The 14,032-nt window shown below is 43.1% G+C and overlaps 1 protein-coding gene across 2 annotated transcripts in view; it reads left to right on the top strand.

Annotated features, from left to right (window-relative positions):
• BTBD2 (BTB domain containing 2) overlaps positions 1-14,032 on the top strand; it is a 109,118-nt gene that overhangs the window by 38,221 nt on the left and 56,865 nt on the right. For both annotated transcript variants that reach the window (XM_073545590.1, XM_073545581.1), the window contains exons 3-4: positions 7,016-7,172; positions 8,150-8,255. In XM_073545590.1, the coding sequence (XP_073401691.1) occupies positions 7,016-7,172; positions 8,150-8,255 (263 nt within the window). The remainder of the gene's footprint in view (positions 1-7,015; positions 7,173-8,149; positions 8,256-14,032) is intronic.

Here is a 14,032-nt window from a genome sequence, read left to right as displayed (position 1 = left end):
CTCAGTTTCTCGCCCAATGGCAGGCCACGACCTCGAACCAGTGGGTCCTGCACACTATACAGTTTGGGCTGAAACTGGAGTTCGAGCACCCCCCCCCCCCCTCCCCACATGCCCTAAGAATTACCCCGGCACAGTCCCCAAGTCTGCAAAAAGTCCTGTTGCTTCAAATAGAAGAGCTGCTACGGGAAGGAGTGGTCTCGTATGTACCTCCACAAGAGGTGGGCAGAGGACATTACTCTCGCCTGTTCCTGATAAAGAAACCCTCAGGGAAGCACAGGCTCATCATAAACCTGAAGCCCCTGAACCACTTCATCAAGTACCGAAGGTTCAAGATGGAGTCAGTGAAATCAGCGATCCCTCTTATTGGACGAGGCTGGCAGATGACCACAATAGATCTAAGGGACGCGTATTATCACGTTCCCATTCATCCAGGTTACCGGAAGTTCCTGAGGTTCGCGGTCTCCCACGACCAAGGAATCAGCCACCTCCAGTTCAATGAACTGCCGTTTGGGGTATCCCCGGCACGAAGGGTGTTCACGAAGATCATGAAAGAAGCAGTCATCTCCATTTGGCTACAGGGGATATGTATTTTGCCATATCTAGACGATCTGCTGATTGTCGCTCCATCAGTAACCCGGCTGAACCAGGACGTATCAAGAACCCTACAGATACTCGAAACCCTAGGGTGGATACCGAATCTCCAGAAGTCGGTACTCCAGCCTTCCCCGAGGAAAAAATTCCTTGGGATCCTCTTGGATTCAGAGAAGAGGACGTCCTTTCTACCCGAAGATCGTCAAGCAGACCTTCGGCAGAGAATAATCCGGTTCAGAGACCAAAGGACACAGACGCTGAGGGACGCCATGTCTATCCTGGGTTCCCTGACAGTGTGCATTCAGGCGGTATCCTGGGCACAAGCTCACACGCGAGTCCTCCAGTCATACGTCCTGATAAACGCGAGGAAGTATCCAAACAACCTATCAAAAAGGGGTTCCACTTCCAGAACATGTAAAATCGACCCTCTGGTGGTGGCTGAGTTACCGAAACCTGAGGCGGGGAGTAAGCTGGGATCAGCTTCCTCTAAAAATATTATGTACCGATGCCAGTCTGAGAGGCTGGGGAGCCGTGGTCGAGGATTCATACTTCCAAGGGCAGTGGCCCCAGAACATAAGATCCGGATCTTCGAACCTAAGGGAGTTGACGGCAGTGGAAGTGTCACTGAAGGCCGCATCAGCCCTTGTCAAGAACCATCATGTTCGGATATACTCCGACAACGTGACCACGGTGGCATATCTCAGACACCAGGGGGGGCACGAGGTACGCCAGTCTAAAGAAGGTAGCAACAAGGATCTTCCGCTGGGCAGAGAAGCACCTGTTATCTATTTCCGCGGTACACCTGAAAGGATCGGAAAACATCCAAGCAGACTTCCTGAGCAGGAAGGACGTCCATCCAGGAGAATGGTGTCTGAACCAAGAGGTCTTCCAGGCTCTAGCCTCGAGATGGAGACCCAGAAGTCGACCTGTTCGAGTGCGCAAAATACAAAAGCGGCGACCTATTTCTCCCTCAGTCCCACGTACGGCGCCCGGGGGACGGATGCATTTGCCCATCCATGGGTCTTCAGACTAGTCTACGCCTTTCCCCCAATCTCGATGCTGGCAAGAACTTTACAAAAGATCAGAGCAGACGGAGTCACGGCAATCCTGGTGGCTCCTATGTGGCCAGGACGAAGCTGGTACAGCGCTCTGTTGGACATGGCCCAGGAAGGTCCCTTGCTTCTACCCCAAAGGACCGACCTCCTTTTTCAGGGTCCATTGCTACACCCGAACCCAACCAAGTTATGTCTAGCAGCTTGGTTATTGAGGCCAACACATTCTGAAGACCAAAGGGTTGTCGGATGAAGTAATCCGGACCCTTCAAAAAAAAGGAGAAAGCCGGTAACAAATGCAGTTTACGGCAAATTATGGAAAAAATTTTCCTCCTAGTGCCTTCCGGGGGCCCCTGACCCCGCCCATCCAAATATTGCCCAGGTACTAGATTTTCTGGAGAAAGGGTTAGATCTAGGGCTCACTCCAAGTACGTTAAAAGTACAGGTATCTGGCTAGGTCTTGGTCAAAAATAGAACTAAGGGTAAACACCGCTGGGTCAAGCGGTTTGACCGCGGCAGGCACAATTCGCCCTTTGCTCTCTAGTCGGGTTCCCCCCTGGGATCTAAATTTAGTACTCAATAGCCTGACACAGGCCCCATTTGAGCCCATGTCAGAAATTCCATTAAAAATTCTCACACTCAAAACATTGTGGCAATCACATCGGCTAGACAGGTAGGGAATGTAGCTCCTCCATCAGTACAGGAACCTTACCTCCTACTCAACTCGGACAGTATAGTACTGCGTCTAGACCCCTCCTTTATGCCCGAAGTAGTGTCAGACATTCATAGAAGTCAGGATATCGTGTTGCCCTCATTTTGCCCAAATCCTTCTAATACGAAGGAAGAAAAATTTCATACCTTGGAGCAACCAAGGATTGGAAAATCGATCAGAACCTGTTCCTTCAGTATTCAGGAAGAAATAAGGGGAAGAAAGCGGCAAAGAATACGATAGCGGGTTGGATCAAGCAGTCCATCTCCCTGGCATATTCTTCAAGACCTCTCGTGCCTCCCGGGTCGTTGAAAGCCCACTCCACTCTATCAATCGCTACATCTTGGGCAGCAAGAGCAAATACGTCTTCGGAGCAGATATGCAGAGCTGCCACCTGGTCCTCTTTGTACACCTTTACCAGACACTATAGACTGGATTTCAGTAGGGATCTGACGTTCGGCAGATGCGTCCTGCAAGCAGTAGTCCCTCTCTAAAAAAAAAAAAAAAAAAAAATTAACGTTGGCATAACTCCAAGGTGGCTGTCGTGGAAGGTGACTAGAGAAAATAGAATTAGACTTACAGGTAATTCGGTTTCTAGGAACCTTCCACGACAGCACTAATTTCCCTCCCTATATAATGTTTACCTGATTCCTGCTCTACTGGCGGTAACTATTCATGCTAGTACATTCAGAAAAAGCACTGAGGTAGCAGGAAGGGGAGGGTTATTTAACCTCTGTGTTCCTGGCCCCTCTTAGGGCGGGGAGACAACCTCCAAGGTGGCTGTCGTGGAAGGTTCCTAGAAACCGAATTACCTGTAAGTCTAATTCTATTTTTGCAACACCATTTTTTTTTTTTTTTTTTTTTTTTTTTTTTTTTTTTTTTTTTTACAGACCACATCACATTTGAAGTCACTTTGAGGGGTCTATATGATGGAAAATACCCAAAAGTGACACCATTCTAAAAACTGCACCCCTCAAGGTGCTCAAAACCATATTGAAGAAGTTTATTAACCTTTCTGGTGCTTCACAGGAATTTTCTTAATGTTTAGTAAAAAATTAACTTTTTTTTCACAAAAAAATTACTTCAGGTCCAATTTATTTTTATTTTACCAAGGGTAACAGGAGAAATTGGACTGCAAAAGTTATTGTGCAATTTCTCCTGAGTACTCTGACACCTGATATGTGGGGGGGAACCACTGTTTTGGCGCATGGCAGAGCTCGGAAGGGAAGGAGTGCCATTTGACCTTTTTCAATGCAAAATTGGCTGGTATTCAGATCAGACACCATGTCACGTTTTGAAGAGCCCTCGATGTACCTAAATAGTGGAAAGCCCCCACAAGTGACCCCATTTTGGAAACTAGACCCCCCCCCCCCCAAGGAACTTATCTAGATATGTGGTGAGAACTTTGAACCCACAAGGGCTTCACAGAAATTTATAACGTACAGCCGTATAATTAAAAAAAAATCATATTTCTTCTACAAAATGATCTTTTCACCCCCAATTTTTATTTTCCCTAGGGTAACAGCACCCTAAAAGTTATTGTGCAATTTGTCCTAAGTATGCTGATACCCCACATGTGGGGGTAAACCACTATTTGTGTGCATGGCAGAGCTTGGAAGGGAAGCAGCGCCATTTGACTTTTTTGGCTGTAATTGGGATTGGACGCCATGCCGCGTTTGGAAAGCCCCTGATGTGCCTATACAGTGGAAACCCCCCACAAACGATACCATTTTGGAAACTAGACACCCCAAGCAACTTATCTAGATGTGTGGTGAGCACTTTGAACCCCCAAAGGCTTCACAGAAGTTTATAAAGTACAGTTGTAAAATTAAAAAATCATTTTTTCCATAAAAATGATCTTTTCACCCCCAATTTTTCTTCTCCCAAGGGTTACAGGACCCTAAAAGTTATTGTGCAATTTGTCCTGAGTACGCCGATACCCAATATGTGGGAGAAAACTGCTGTATGGGCACACGTCGGGGCTCGGAAGGGAAGTAGTGACATTTTGGAATGCAGACTTTGATGGAATGGTCTGCGGGTGTCATGTTGCATTTGTAGAGCCCCTGATGTACCTAAACAGTGGAAACCCCCCACAAGTGACCCCATTTTGGAAACTAGACCCCCTAAGGAACTTATCTAGATGTGTGGTGAGCACTTTGAACCCCCCCCCCCCAGTGTTTATAACGCCCGGGCGTGAAAATAGAAAAATCATTTTTTCCCACAAAGATATTTTTGCCCCCAATTTTTTATTTTCCTAAGGGTAACAGGAGAAATTGGACCCCAAAAGTTGTTTCGCAATTTGTCCGGAGTAGGCTGATACCCCATATGTGGGGGTAAAACACTGTTTGGGCGCATGGCAGAGCTTGGAAGGGAAGGAGCACCATTTGACTTTTTCAACGCAGAATTGGCTGGAATTGAGCTCAGACACCATGTTGCGTCTGGAGAGCTCCAGATGTGCCCAAACAGTGGAAACCCCCCAATTTACAAACCCCAACACACCCCCTATCCCTAACCCTAGCCCGAAAATGGAAATAAATACATTTTTTTTAATTTTACTATTTTTCCCTAACTAGGGGGGTGATAAAGGGGGGTTTGATTTACTATTTACAGTGAGTTTTTATTTTTGGCAGCTGTCACACGCTAAGACGCTTTTTATTGTAAAAATAGTTTTTGCATCACCACATTTTGAGAGCTATAATTTTTCCATATTTTGACCTACTGAGTCATGTGAGGTCTTATTTTTGGTGGGACGAGTTGACGTTTTTATTGGTACCATTTTCGGGTACGTGACATTTTTTGATCGCTTTTTATTCCGATTTTTGGGACGCAGAATGAACAAAAATCAGCATTTCAAGAATTTCTTTTGGGGGGTGCATTTACAACGTTACGCGTGCGGTAAAATTGATAAAGCAGTTTTATTCTTCGGGTTAGTACGGTTACAGCGATATCTCATTTATGTCGTTTTTTTATGTTTTGGCGCTTTTATGCAATGAAAACCATTTTATATAAAAAATAATTTTTGCATCGCTTTATTCTGCGAGCTATAACTTTTTTTTTAATTTTTTCGCTGATGACTGTGTGGCGGCTCGTTTTTTGCGGGACAAGATGACGTTTTCAGCGGTACCATGGATATTTATATCCATCTTTTTGATCGCGCGTTATTGCACTTTTTGTTCGGTGGTATGATAATAAAGCAGTAATTTTTTATTTTTTTTTATTTTTAAGGGGTTCGCTAAAGGGGTTAACTAATGGGACAGCTTTATACGGCGGGTTGATACTAAATGTGTACTTTATTGTTTTGGGTTTTTTTTGTTTATTTCCAAACAGTGAATGTATTTTATTTAGCGTTTTTTTTTTTTTTTTTTTTTCTTCTTCTATGTGCCCTCGTAGCGTTTTTGATGCAGAATATTCCTGAGCTGAAACGCACACCCTCTTCCCGGGAAAACGCATTTGTTTTGTGAAGCGCTTTTGTAAGCGTTTTTGCCGCTTTTGTTAAGCGTTTTTGCAATACAATTGAATGTGTGCGGAAGTGCACGCGTTTCCGCAAAATTAATGAACATGCTGCGTTTTTTTCCACTTAGCGTTTCCGCAGTGGAAAAAAAAACGCACCATTAGCACGTGCGTGTTCCATTATATTACATTGGATGCTGTTCTTAAGCGTTTCCGCAGCAGAAACGCTTGTCTAAAAGCACTGCGGAAATGCTTAAACCTAACATGGGCACACAGCCTCATTATACTGTCCCAGGGGGGAAATCACTGTAATGTGACATGTAATGTGTAATGTTATGTGATACATCACAGATTGCTGTGACAGATCAGCGATCTGTCACAGGCTCTTCACAAGGCTTACTCATGCCTGCGCTTTGCAGGCAGTGAGGAAGCCGGCTCCCTGCAAGCCCCCGAAGGTCCCCGCAGCCATATTGGATCCGGAGACCTGCAGGGAAGGAGGCCCCGCAGCAGCGCTGCACATTGCGCTGCTGTGGGGGTCTCAGGGAAGCACGGAGGGAGCCCCCTCTCTTCCGATGCTTCCCTAAACCCCCGGTACACGGCGATCGTGTTTGATCGCAGATTGCCAGGGGTTAATGAGTAATCATCTGACACCCGGCCGCGGTCAGCGGCGCTCCCCACGTGGGGCGCCTCTGATCGCTATGACGTACTGTCCCGTCCCCGGTCATAGGGGCCCGGGTACCGTGGACGGGGATAGTACGTCAAATGTTGGGAAGGGGTTAAGCCATGAAAACATTAACAAAACAGGTTGTCTGTCATCTTTTGGCTTCTTAATGATTGGAAGCAGTTCTACTCTGATATAGTGCATGTTCACACATTGAATTGGTTTTACCTTTGCATTGGTACAGGTCAAATTCACACGTAATGCATGCAGATTTTGTAATGGACTTAGTGCAGTAAAATATCACTGTGTGGCTTAAAATTATTTACCATCTGTGAATCCCCAGCAAAGTATTTTAGTGTTTCTGAGGTTAATTACACTGTTGGTGGTAGGTTTATTTGATGAAAGGTGATCTAGGAACATACCATGCTCATAGATATCCTAAATTTGCATATTGTAAGCTTGCATGCGTGTAAAATGCATTAATTATATGTATTTTTTTTTTTTTTTTTTTAAACTTAAAACTAATATGAAAAATCAATGTGTTTTTTTAAGGTTCCTGTATTCTGACGAGGTTCAAATTGGACCAGAGACCGTCATGACTACTCTGTACACCGCTAAGAAATACGCAGTGCCGGCCCTGGAGGCACACTGTGTGGAGTTTCTGAAGAAGAACCTTCGTGCTGACAATGCTTTCATGTTACTTACTCAGGTGTGTACAAAATATAGCCAATGTTTGCTACATTGTGGTCTATGTGCATAAATGTTCTGAATTCTTCATGTACTTCTGATACTGGAAAGATATATATCTTTGTATCGTGTTAGCCAGTATATAGAAAAATATTTGGAATTGAGTCCTCAGTGGTTGATACCTTTTAATGGCTAACTGAAAAGATGGTAACACATTGCAAGCTTTCGAGACTACTCAGGTCTCTTCATCAGGCAAGACTAATACAACATCTGAGGAATCACATATTTATGCACAATACAACACAGAAATAAAGCAATAGATAAGACAAGTGACGTGAAATAGAATTCTCATTATGGGAGAGGGATAAACAAATATTGAAACAGTTCATAGATAATGAGTGTGAAAGTTGTCCTTCGATGGTAGCCCTGATTCAAAAGGGTCTTTCTGAGGTGACCAAGGTGTTTAGGTGTATACTCCCAGGAGGGGCTGGGAGTATAAACTCATGACAACCTTTAACACACTCAGAGCAGGAATGAATGTGTTGCATGGATTTATGTCTCTTTACATCAGTTAAGGAATTTGCTCTTCAGACCTTCTGGGGGTACCTCACAACACAGAACCATACCCCAATCAGAGGACAATAAAGCTTTCACACTCCTTATCTATGAACTGTTCCAATATTTGTTTATCCTTCTCCCATAATGACAATTCTGCTTCACGTCACTTGTCTTATCTGTTGCGTTATTCCTGTGTGGTTTTGTGTATAAATATGTGATTCTTCAGATTTTGTGTTAGTCTAGCCTGATGAAGAGACCTGAGTAGTCTCGAAAGCTTGCAATTTGTTACCATCTTCTCAGTTAGCAAATAAAAAGGTATCAACCACTGAGGACTCTCAATTTTAAATATTTTTCATGTACTTCTGCAATTCTGGGATGTAGTGTTGGCTTTTCTCAGTTTTTAATCCACTCCTATTGTCCTGTTTGTTTATTTTTTTTCAGGCTCGCTTATTTGATGAACCTCAGCTAGCAAGCCTCTGCTTGGAAAACATAGATAAAAATACTTCAGATGCCCTGAATGCAGAAGGTTTTACAGATATTGATCTAGGTATTGTGTTGATAGATTATAAGCAAATTTTTTTATTTTGACTAATGTCTTGAAAGAGCCATACATATATTATCAGTGCACATAATTGTCATTTCTTTTGACTAGGTGCATGTATACAATAGTACGCGGTTTCCAAGCAGAAGCCTCGGGAAGTGTGATGAGTAAACATACTCGGATAAGTTGTCATCCGAGCATGCCCGTGTGCTAACTGTGTCTTCGGCATGCTCGAAAAATGTTACCACCTTATCCGAGCACTACTTATGAAGAATGGTTGTTTTGGCCGCATAATAGCTTTTGAAGCCTGAAGCAGTTAAGACAGAACATATGCACAGTAAATCGTTTTTACATTTCAGTGCATATCTTCATTCTTTTTTAAGCATTTTTATTTTTTTTTCTGCTCCTTTTTAAGGTGGGTTTTAGATGGCACCCTCCTATTGGTTCATTTTGATCACTGTGATAGGGTCTATCACAGCGATCAAAATAAAATAAAGGGGGGTTTGAGGTACTAATTTATCACCCCCTTAGGTAAAAATAATACAATAAAAAAAGTTTCCATTTTTCCGTTAGGTTTATTATTGGGCTTATAGTTGGGGTTATGGCTAGGGTTGGAGTTAGAATTGGGGGATTTCCAGTGTTTAGGTACCTCAAGGGGTCTCCAAATGCGACATGGCGCCCGCCATTGATTCCAGCCAATTTTGCGTTCAAAAAGTCAAACTGTGCTCTCTCCCTTCTGAGCCCTGCCATGTACCCAAACAGTGGCTTTCCTCTACATACAGGGTATTGGCGTGCTCAGGAGAAATTGCACAACAAATTTTGCGGTCCATTCTCTCGTTACCCTTGTAAAAATAAGTTTGGTTCCGAAGTAATTTTTTTGTGAAAAAAGTAAAATGTTCATTTTTTTTTCCTTCCATGTTGCTTTAGTTCACGTGAAGCACCTGAAGGTTTAATAAACTTCTAATATGTAGTTTTGCGCACCTTGAGGGGTGCAGTTTTTAGAATGGTGTCACTTTTGGGTATTTTCTGTCATATTGACCCCCCCTCACCCCAAACTTTCTTCAAATGTGAGGTGGTCCCTTAATTAACAAAAAACTTTTTTTTTTTTTTTTTTTTGTGTTGTAAAAATGAGAACTTTCTGGTCAACGTTTAACCCTTATAACGTCCTTACAAAAAAAATTGTTTCCAAAACTGTGCTGATGTAAAGTAGACGTGAGAAATGTTATTTATTAACTATTTTGTGCGATATGGCTCTCTAATTTTAAGGGCCAAAAAATTATATAAATTAAAAAAAAAAAAAAAAAAAAAAAAAAAAAATTTTGAAAATTGCAAAATTTTCAAAATTTTAACCAAATTTGTTTTTTTTCATAAATAATCGCAAGTCATATCGAACCAATTTTTACCAATAACATGAAGTACAACATGTCACAAAAAAAGTTTCAGAATTAGTGGGATACGTTGAAGCATTCCAGAGCTATAACGTCATAAAGTGATAGTATGTACAGATATTCCTTATGCAAACTAGAGGGCAGGTCAGTGAGAGGGATCAGTGAGCTGTCAGGAGCCAGACTGATGAATACCTAAACTCCCTAAGGCCGGTTTCACATTTGCGTTAAAGGCCGCAGCGTCGGCCTGCGCACGGCCGTCGCTAAGCCCTGCCGCTCCTCCGCCGTTGGCTCCGCCTCCGGGGGCGCTTGACGCTGCATGCGTCATGCGTCCCCTATCTTTATCACTGAGGATGCAGGTCGTGCGCAGTATGTGTTTTGGCGGCACCTGCATCCTTTTGACGGTGCGCTGACCAGCGCCAAACGCAACCTGTTGCAATTTGGTTGCGCTCGGCGCACCGTCAAAAGGACGCAGACGCCACCAAACGCATACTGCGCACGGCCTGCGTCCTCAGTGATAGGGGACGCATGCAGCGTCATGCGCCCGGAGGCGGAGCTACCGGCGGAGGCGCGGCAGGGGGCGGGGCTTAGCGTCGGCCGTGCGCAGGCCGACGCTGCGGCCTTTAACGCAAATGTGAAACTGGCCTTACAGAAGTTATGTCGCTTATCCATGTTATGTAAATAAAAGCTTATAACCTGACAATAAATTCATCCATTGGTTGTATAAATTATTCTTTTGAAAGCTGAAACCCTCCGAAAAGTTTTGTCACCTGGTCATATAATGCACCCAATCCTAGCTTACATCCTCACCTGTGTTCAGTAAATGATCGGTTAATTAGTGGGTGTGTATAAAAAGAAACCCAGCACCCCAGACCTTCACTTGAGCTGCAACTTGAGCTCTGACAACATGCCAAAAATCCACCCTGCAACCAAAGCCTGGATTATCAAGAGGCTGAAGACTAGATCCACTGCAGAGGTGGCTGGCACCTTTCATGTGTCTCAGCGTCAAGTACAAAGAATTAAACAAAAGATTCAAAGCGACTGGAGATGTTTGACAAGCCCAGGTCCGGCAGACCCCGCAAGACAACTGCTCAGGAGGAACTTTTGTTGGTTAGAAAATCCAAAGCAAAGCCCCTCTTCCACTGCAGCAGGGCTCTAACAGGCCTGGTCACCTCAAGTCCCTGTGTCAACTAGAACAGTTTGTAGGATTCTGTCTCAAAATGGCCTCCATGGTCAAATCAGTGCCCAGAAGCCAGCACTAAACAAAAGGCAAATAAAAAAACCATGTGGCATTTGCAAAGTCCCACAGCCTGCTAAACAGATGGACGCTGGAAAAGTGTCAGAAGGTGGATTTCTCTGATGAATCTTCAGTAGAATTACATCACAGCTGCCCCAAATACTGCAGAAGACCTACTGTAGCCCGTATGGATCCAAAATACACCCAGAAAACAGTTAAATTTGGTGGTGGAAAGATCATGGTTGGGTCACATTCAGTATGGGGTGTGCGAAACATTTGCAAGATGGAAGGCAATATCAATAGCCTAAAATAAAAAGAAGTATTAGCTACCTCTTATATTCCAAATCATAAAAGGAGTCAAATTCTTCAGCAGGATGGTGCTCCATCTCATACATCCATCTCTACAACAAAGTTCCTCCAGGCAAAAAAGAGCAAGGCGCTCAAGGACTGGCCAGCCCAGTCACCAGACATGAACATCATTGAGCAGGTTTGGGGTAGGATGAAAGAGGAAGCTTGGAAGACTAAACCAAAGAATCTAGATGAACTCTGGGAGGCATGTAAGACTGCATTCTTTGCTTTTCCTGATGACTTCATTAATAAATTGTATGAATCATTGTTGAACCGCATGGATGCAGTCCTTCAAGCTCATGCAAGTCACACAAAATATTAAATATGACTAATTGCACCACAACTTCATTCACCAATGTTATGCAACATATATTTGCATTTTAAGTTATTTGTTTGAATATCCCCTTGCTTTCTGTGGCCGACAAAACTTTTGTCTTGCCAAAATCTGACCATTCTGTGTCCATTAAATGATCAATATTTCTGCATTGATGCCAATTTATTAATCTAAACCACATTTCGGAAGGTTTCTTCTTTCAAAAGAATAATTTATACAACCAATGGATGAATTTAACGTCAGGTTATAAGCTTTTATTTACATAACACGGATAAGCGATATAACCTCTGTCGGGAGTGTAATCAGAGCAACACATGAAGACACCGCCACCCCCACCCCCCCACAGGCCGCCCCGGAGCACGGGCATATCATTAACTCAGAGCTGAAAATAAAGATTAAACAACCACAAGACAGTTTTCATCAATCAAGGTATCATTTTATTCCGTGTAGTGGCGGCGAAAGTACGGTGTCTTTTTGATAGTAGAGGCCTCTCAAGGTTGTCTGAGATAGACTTGTCCATTCCCTCCAAAAGTTGCGCTCTTTTAGCTTTGCTAAGCAGATAATGCTAGTTTAGTGAATAATTATGTTAATCAATAAATCTTTTTATTAGTACCACAGAAAAGGAGAAAGCATTGTCCAGCTTCATCCAAGATTTAAATCAAAGTTTTGTTAAATTCCAGGTAAAATCCATATCAATGCGGCCATAGTAACTTAAGCAACCACTACGTTTCTAAAGCAATTTGCAATTTTAATATCCTGGCGTTACTACTGTTTGTGTTTGGCTATGCTGAGTAATGTTTCTTTTTTAAGTACCGCTCCCAAATACACATACTAATTGCATAAAGGTGTCCAATAATGGAGACGGTTTTGCACTTCACAAGGGATTGAACCAAAAGATTATCAGACTAACATTAACATATCAAGTTACCAAATAAAGAGATCCAGAAAGTAAATAAAATTACAATTAGGCTGCGTTCACACGTGGCGTTTTTTCCGCTTTTCCACGGCGGTTTTAACAGCGAAAAATAAGCATCCCATGCATTCCTATGGGATTCCGCAATGCTGTGCTAATGCGGTTTTTACCACGGCGGAATCGCTTTGTGGTAAAAAAATGCAGCATGCTCATTCATTTCGCGGAATCACGGTAATCCCGCACCCATAGGAATGTATTGTTCTGCTTACTTTCCGCATGTGGCTGTGCACACAATGCGAAAAGTAAGCAGAACATTTGCGGATGTTACCCACGGTCCAGAGGAGAGGAGACTGTCCTCCGGGCTTTGGGTGCCATATCCCTGTAAAAAATAGCAATATTTTTTTATTTTAAATTCTATTCTCTCCTTCCGACGTCCCGTGCAGCCTTCCCGCCTCTCTCCACGCTCCCAATCCCAGTAAGCCTTTGCGAGTGATGACTTCCGTTCTCGTGGGATCGTGAAGTCTCGTGGTCATTTGCGCGACGTCATTGCGAATGACCGCGAGACCAGACGTCATCGCGGTAATTGTCGCAAAGGATTACTGGGACCGGGAGAGAGGCAGGAAGGCTGCGTGGGACGTCGGAAGGTGAGAATAACAATATTTTTTTTATTATAATTTTTTACATTCCATCTTTTACTATTGAAGCCGCATAGGCGGCCTCAATAGTAAAAAGTTGGTCACACTCGTCAAACACTATGTTTGACGAGTGTGACCAACCTGTCAATCAGTTCTCCAAGCGATGCTCCAGATCGCTTTGAAAACGCTAGCAATTCTGCAAGCTAATTACGCTTGCAAAATGCTAGTTTTTCCCCGGGAAAATCGTGGGAATTTTAAAATGTGATTTTCCCGCGGAATGGAATTCCGGAATTCTCGCAGTAATTTCCGCGAGAGTTCCGCTACGTGTGAACCCAGCCTTACAATGCTTTATTTATGTTATTATTAAAACCATAACACATGATAAAATAGTATAGTATCAGAGCGCACTAACAAGGGGTGACAATGAACTATGTGCAAAATATTCGACAACTCAAACACCTATATTATATACCTCTGACCAATTGAATTTAAGTACAGTGATTTACTAAGAACACATTAAATGCACAATTTATTAAGCTACCCTAGCTAGGTAATTACAAGGATGATATACACTGCTCAAAAAAATAAAGGGAACACTAAAATACTACATCCTAGGTATCTCTGAATAATATATTCCAGTTGCAAATTTGTATTCATTACATAGTGGAATGTGTTCAGAATAATGAAACATAACGATTATCAATGTTAATCCAAAATGAATATCCCATTGAGGTCTGGATTTGGAATGATACTAAAAATCAAAGTGGAAAGTCAAATTACAGGCTGATCCAACTTCAGTGGAAATGCCTAATGACATGGAAAAGATGCTCAGTTTTGTGTGTGGCTTCCACGTGCTTGTATGACCTCGCTACTGTACAACGTCTGGGCATGCTCCTGATGAGGCGGCGGATAGTCTCCTGCGGGATCTCCT

Source organism: Dendrobates tinctorius, unplaced genomic scaffold (assembly GCF_039654945.1).
Source record: "Dendrobates tinctorius isolate UK_male_01 unplaced genomic scaffold, ASM3965494v1 ptg000011l, whole genome shotgun sequence".
NCBI classification, from domain to species: Eukaryota; Metazoa; Chordata; class Amphibia; order Anura; family Dendrobatidae; genus Dendrobates; species Dendrobates tinctorius.
Note: the sequence above shows the minus strand (reverse complement) of the source record. Positions and strands in the feature narration are given on the sequence as shown.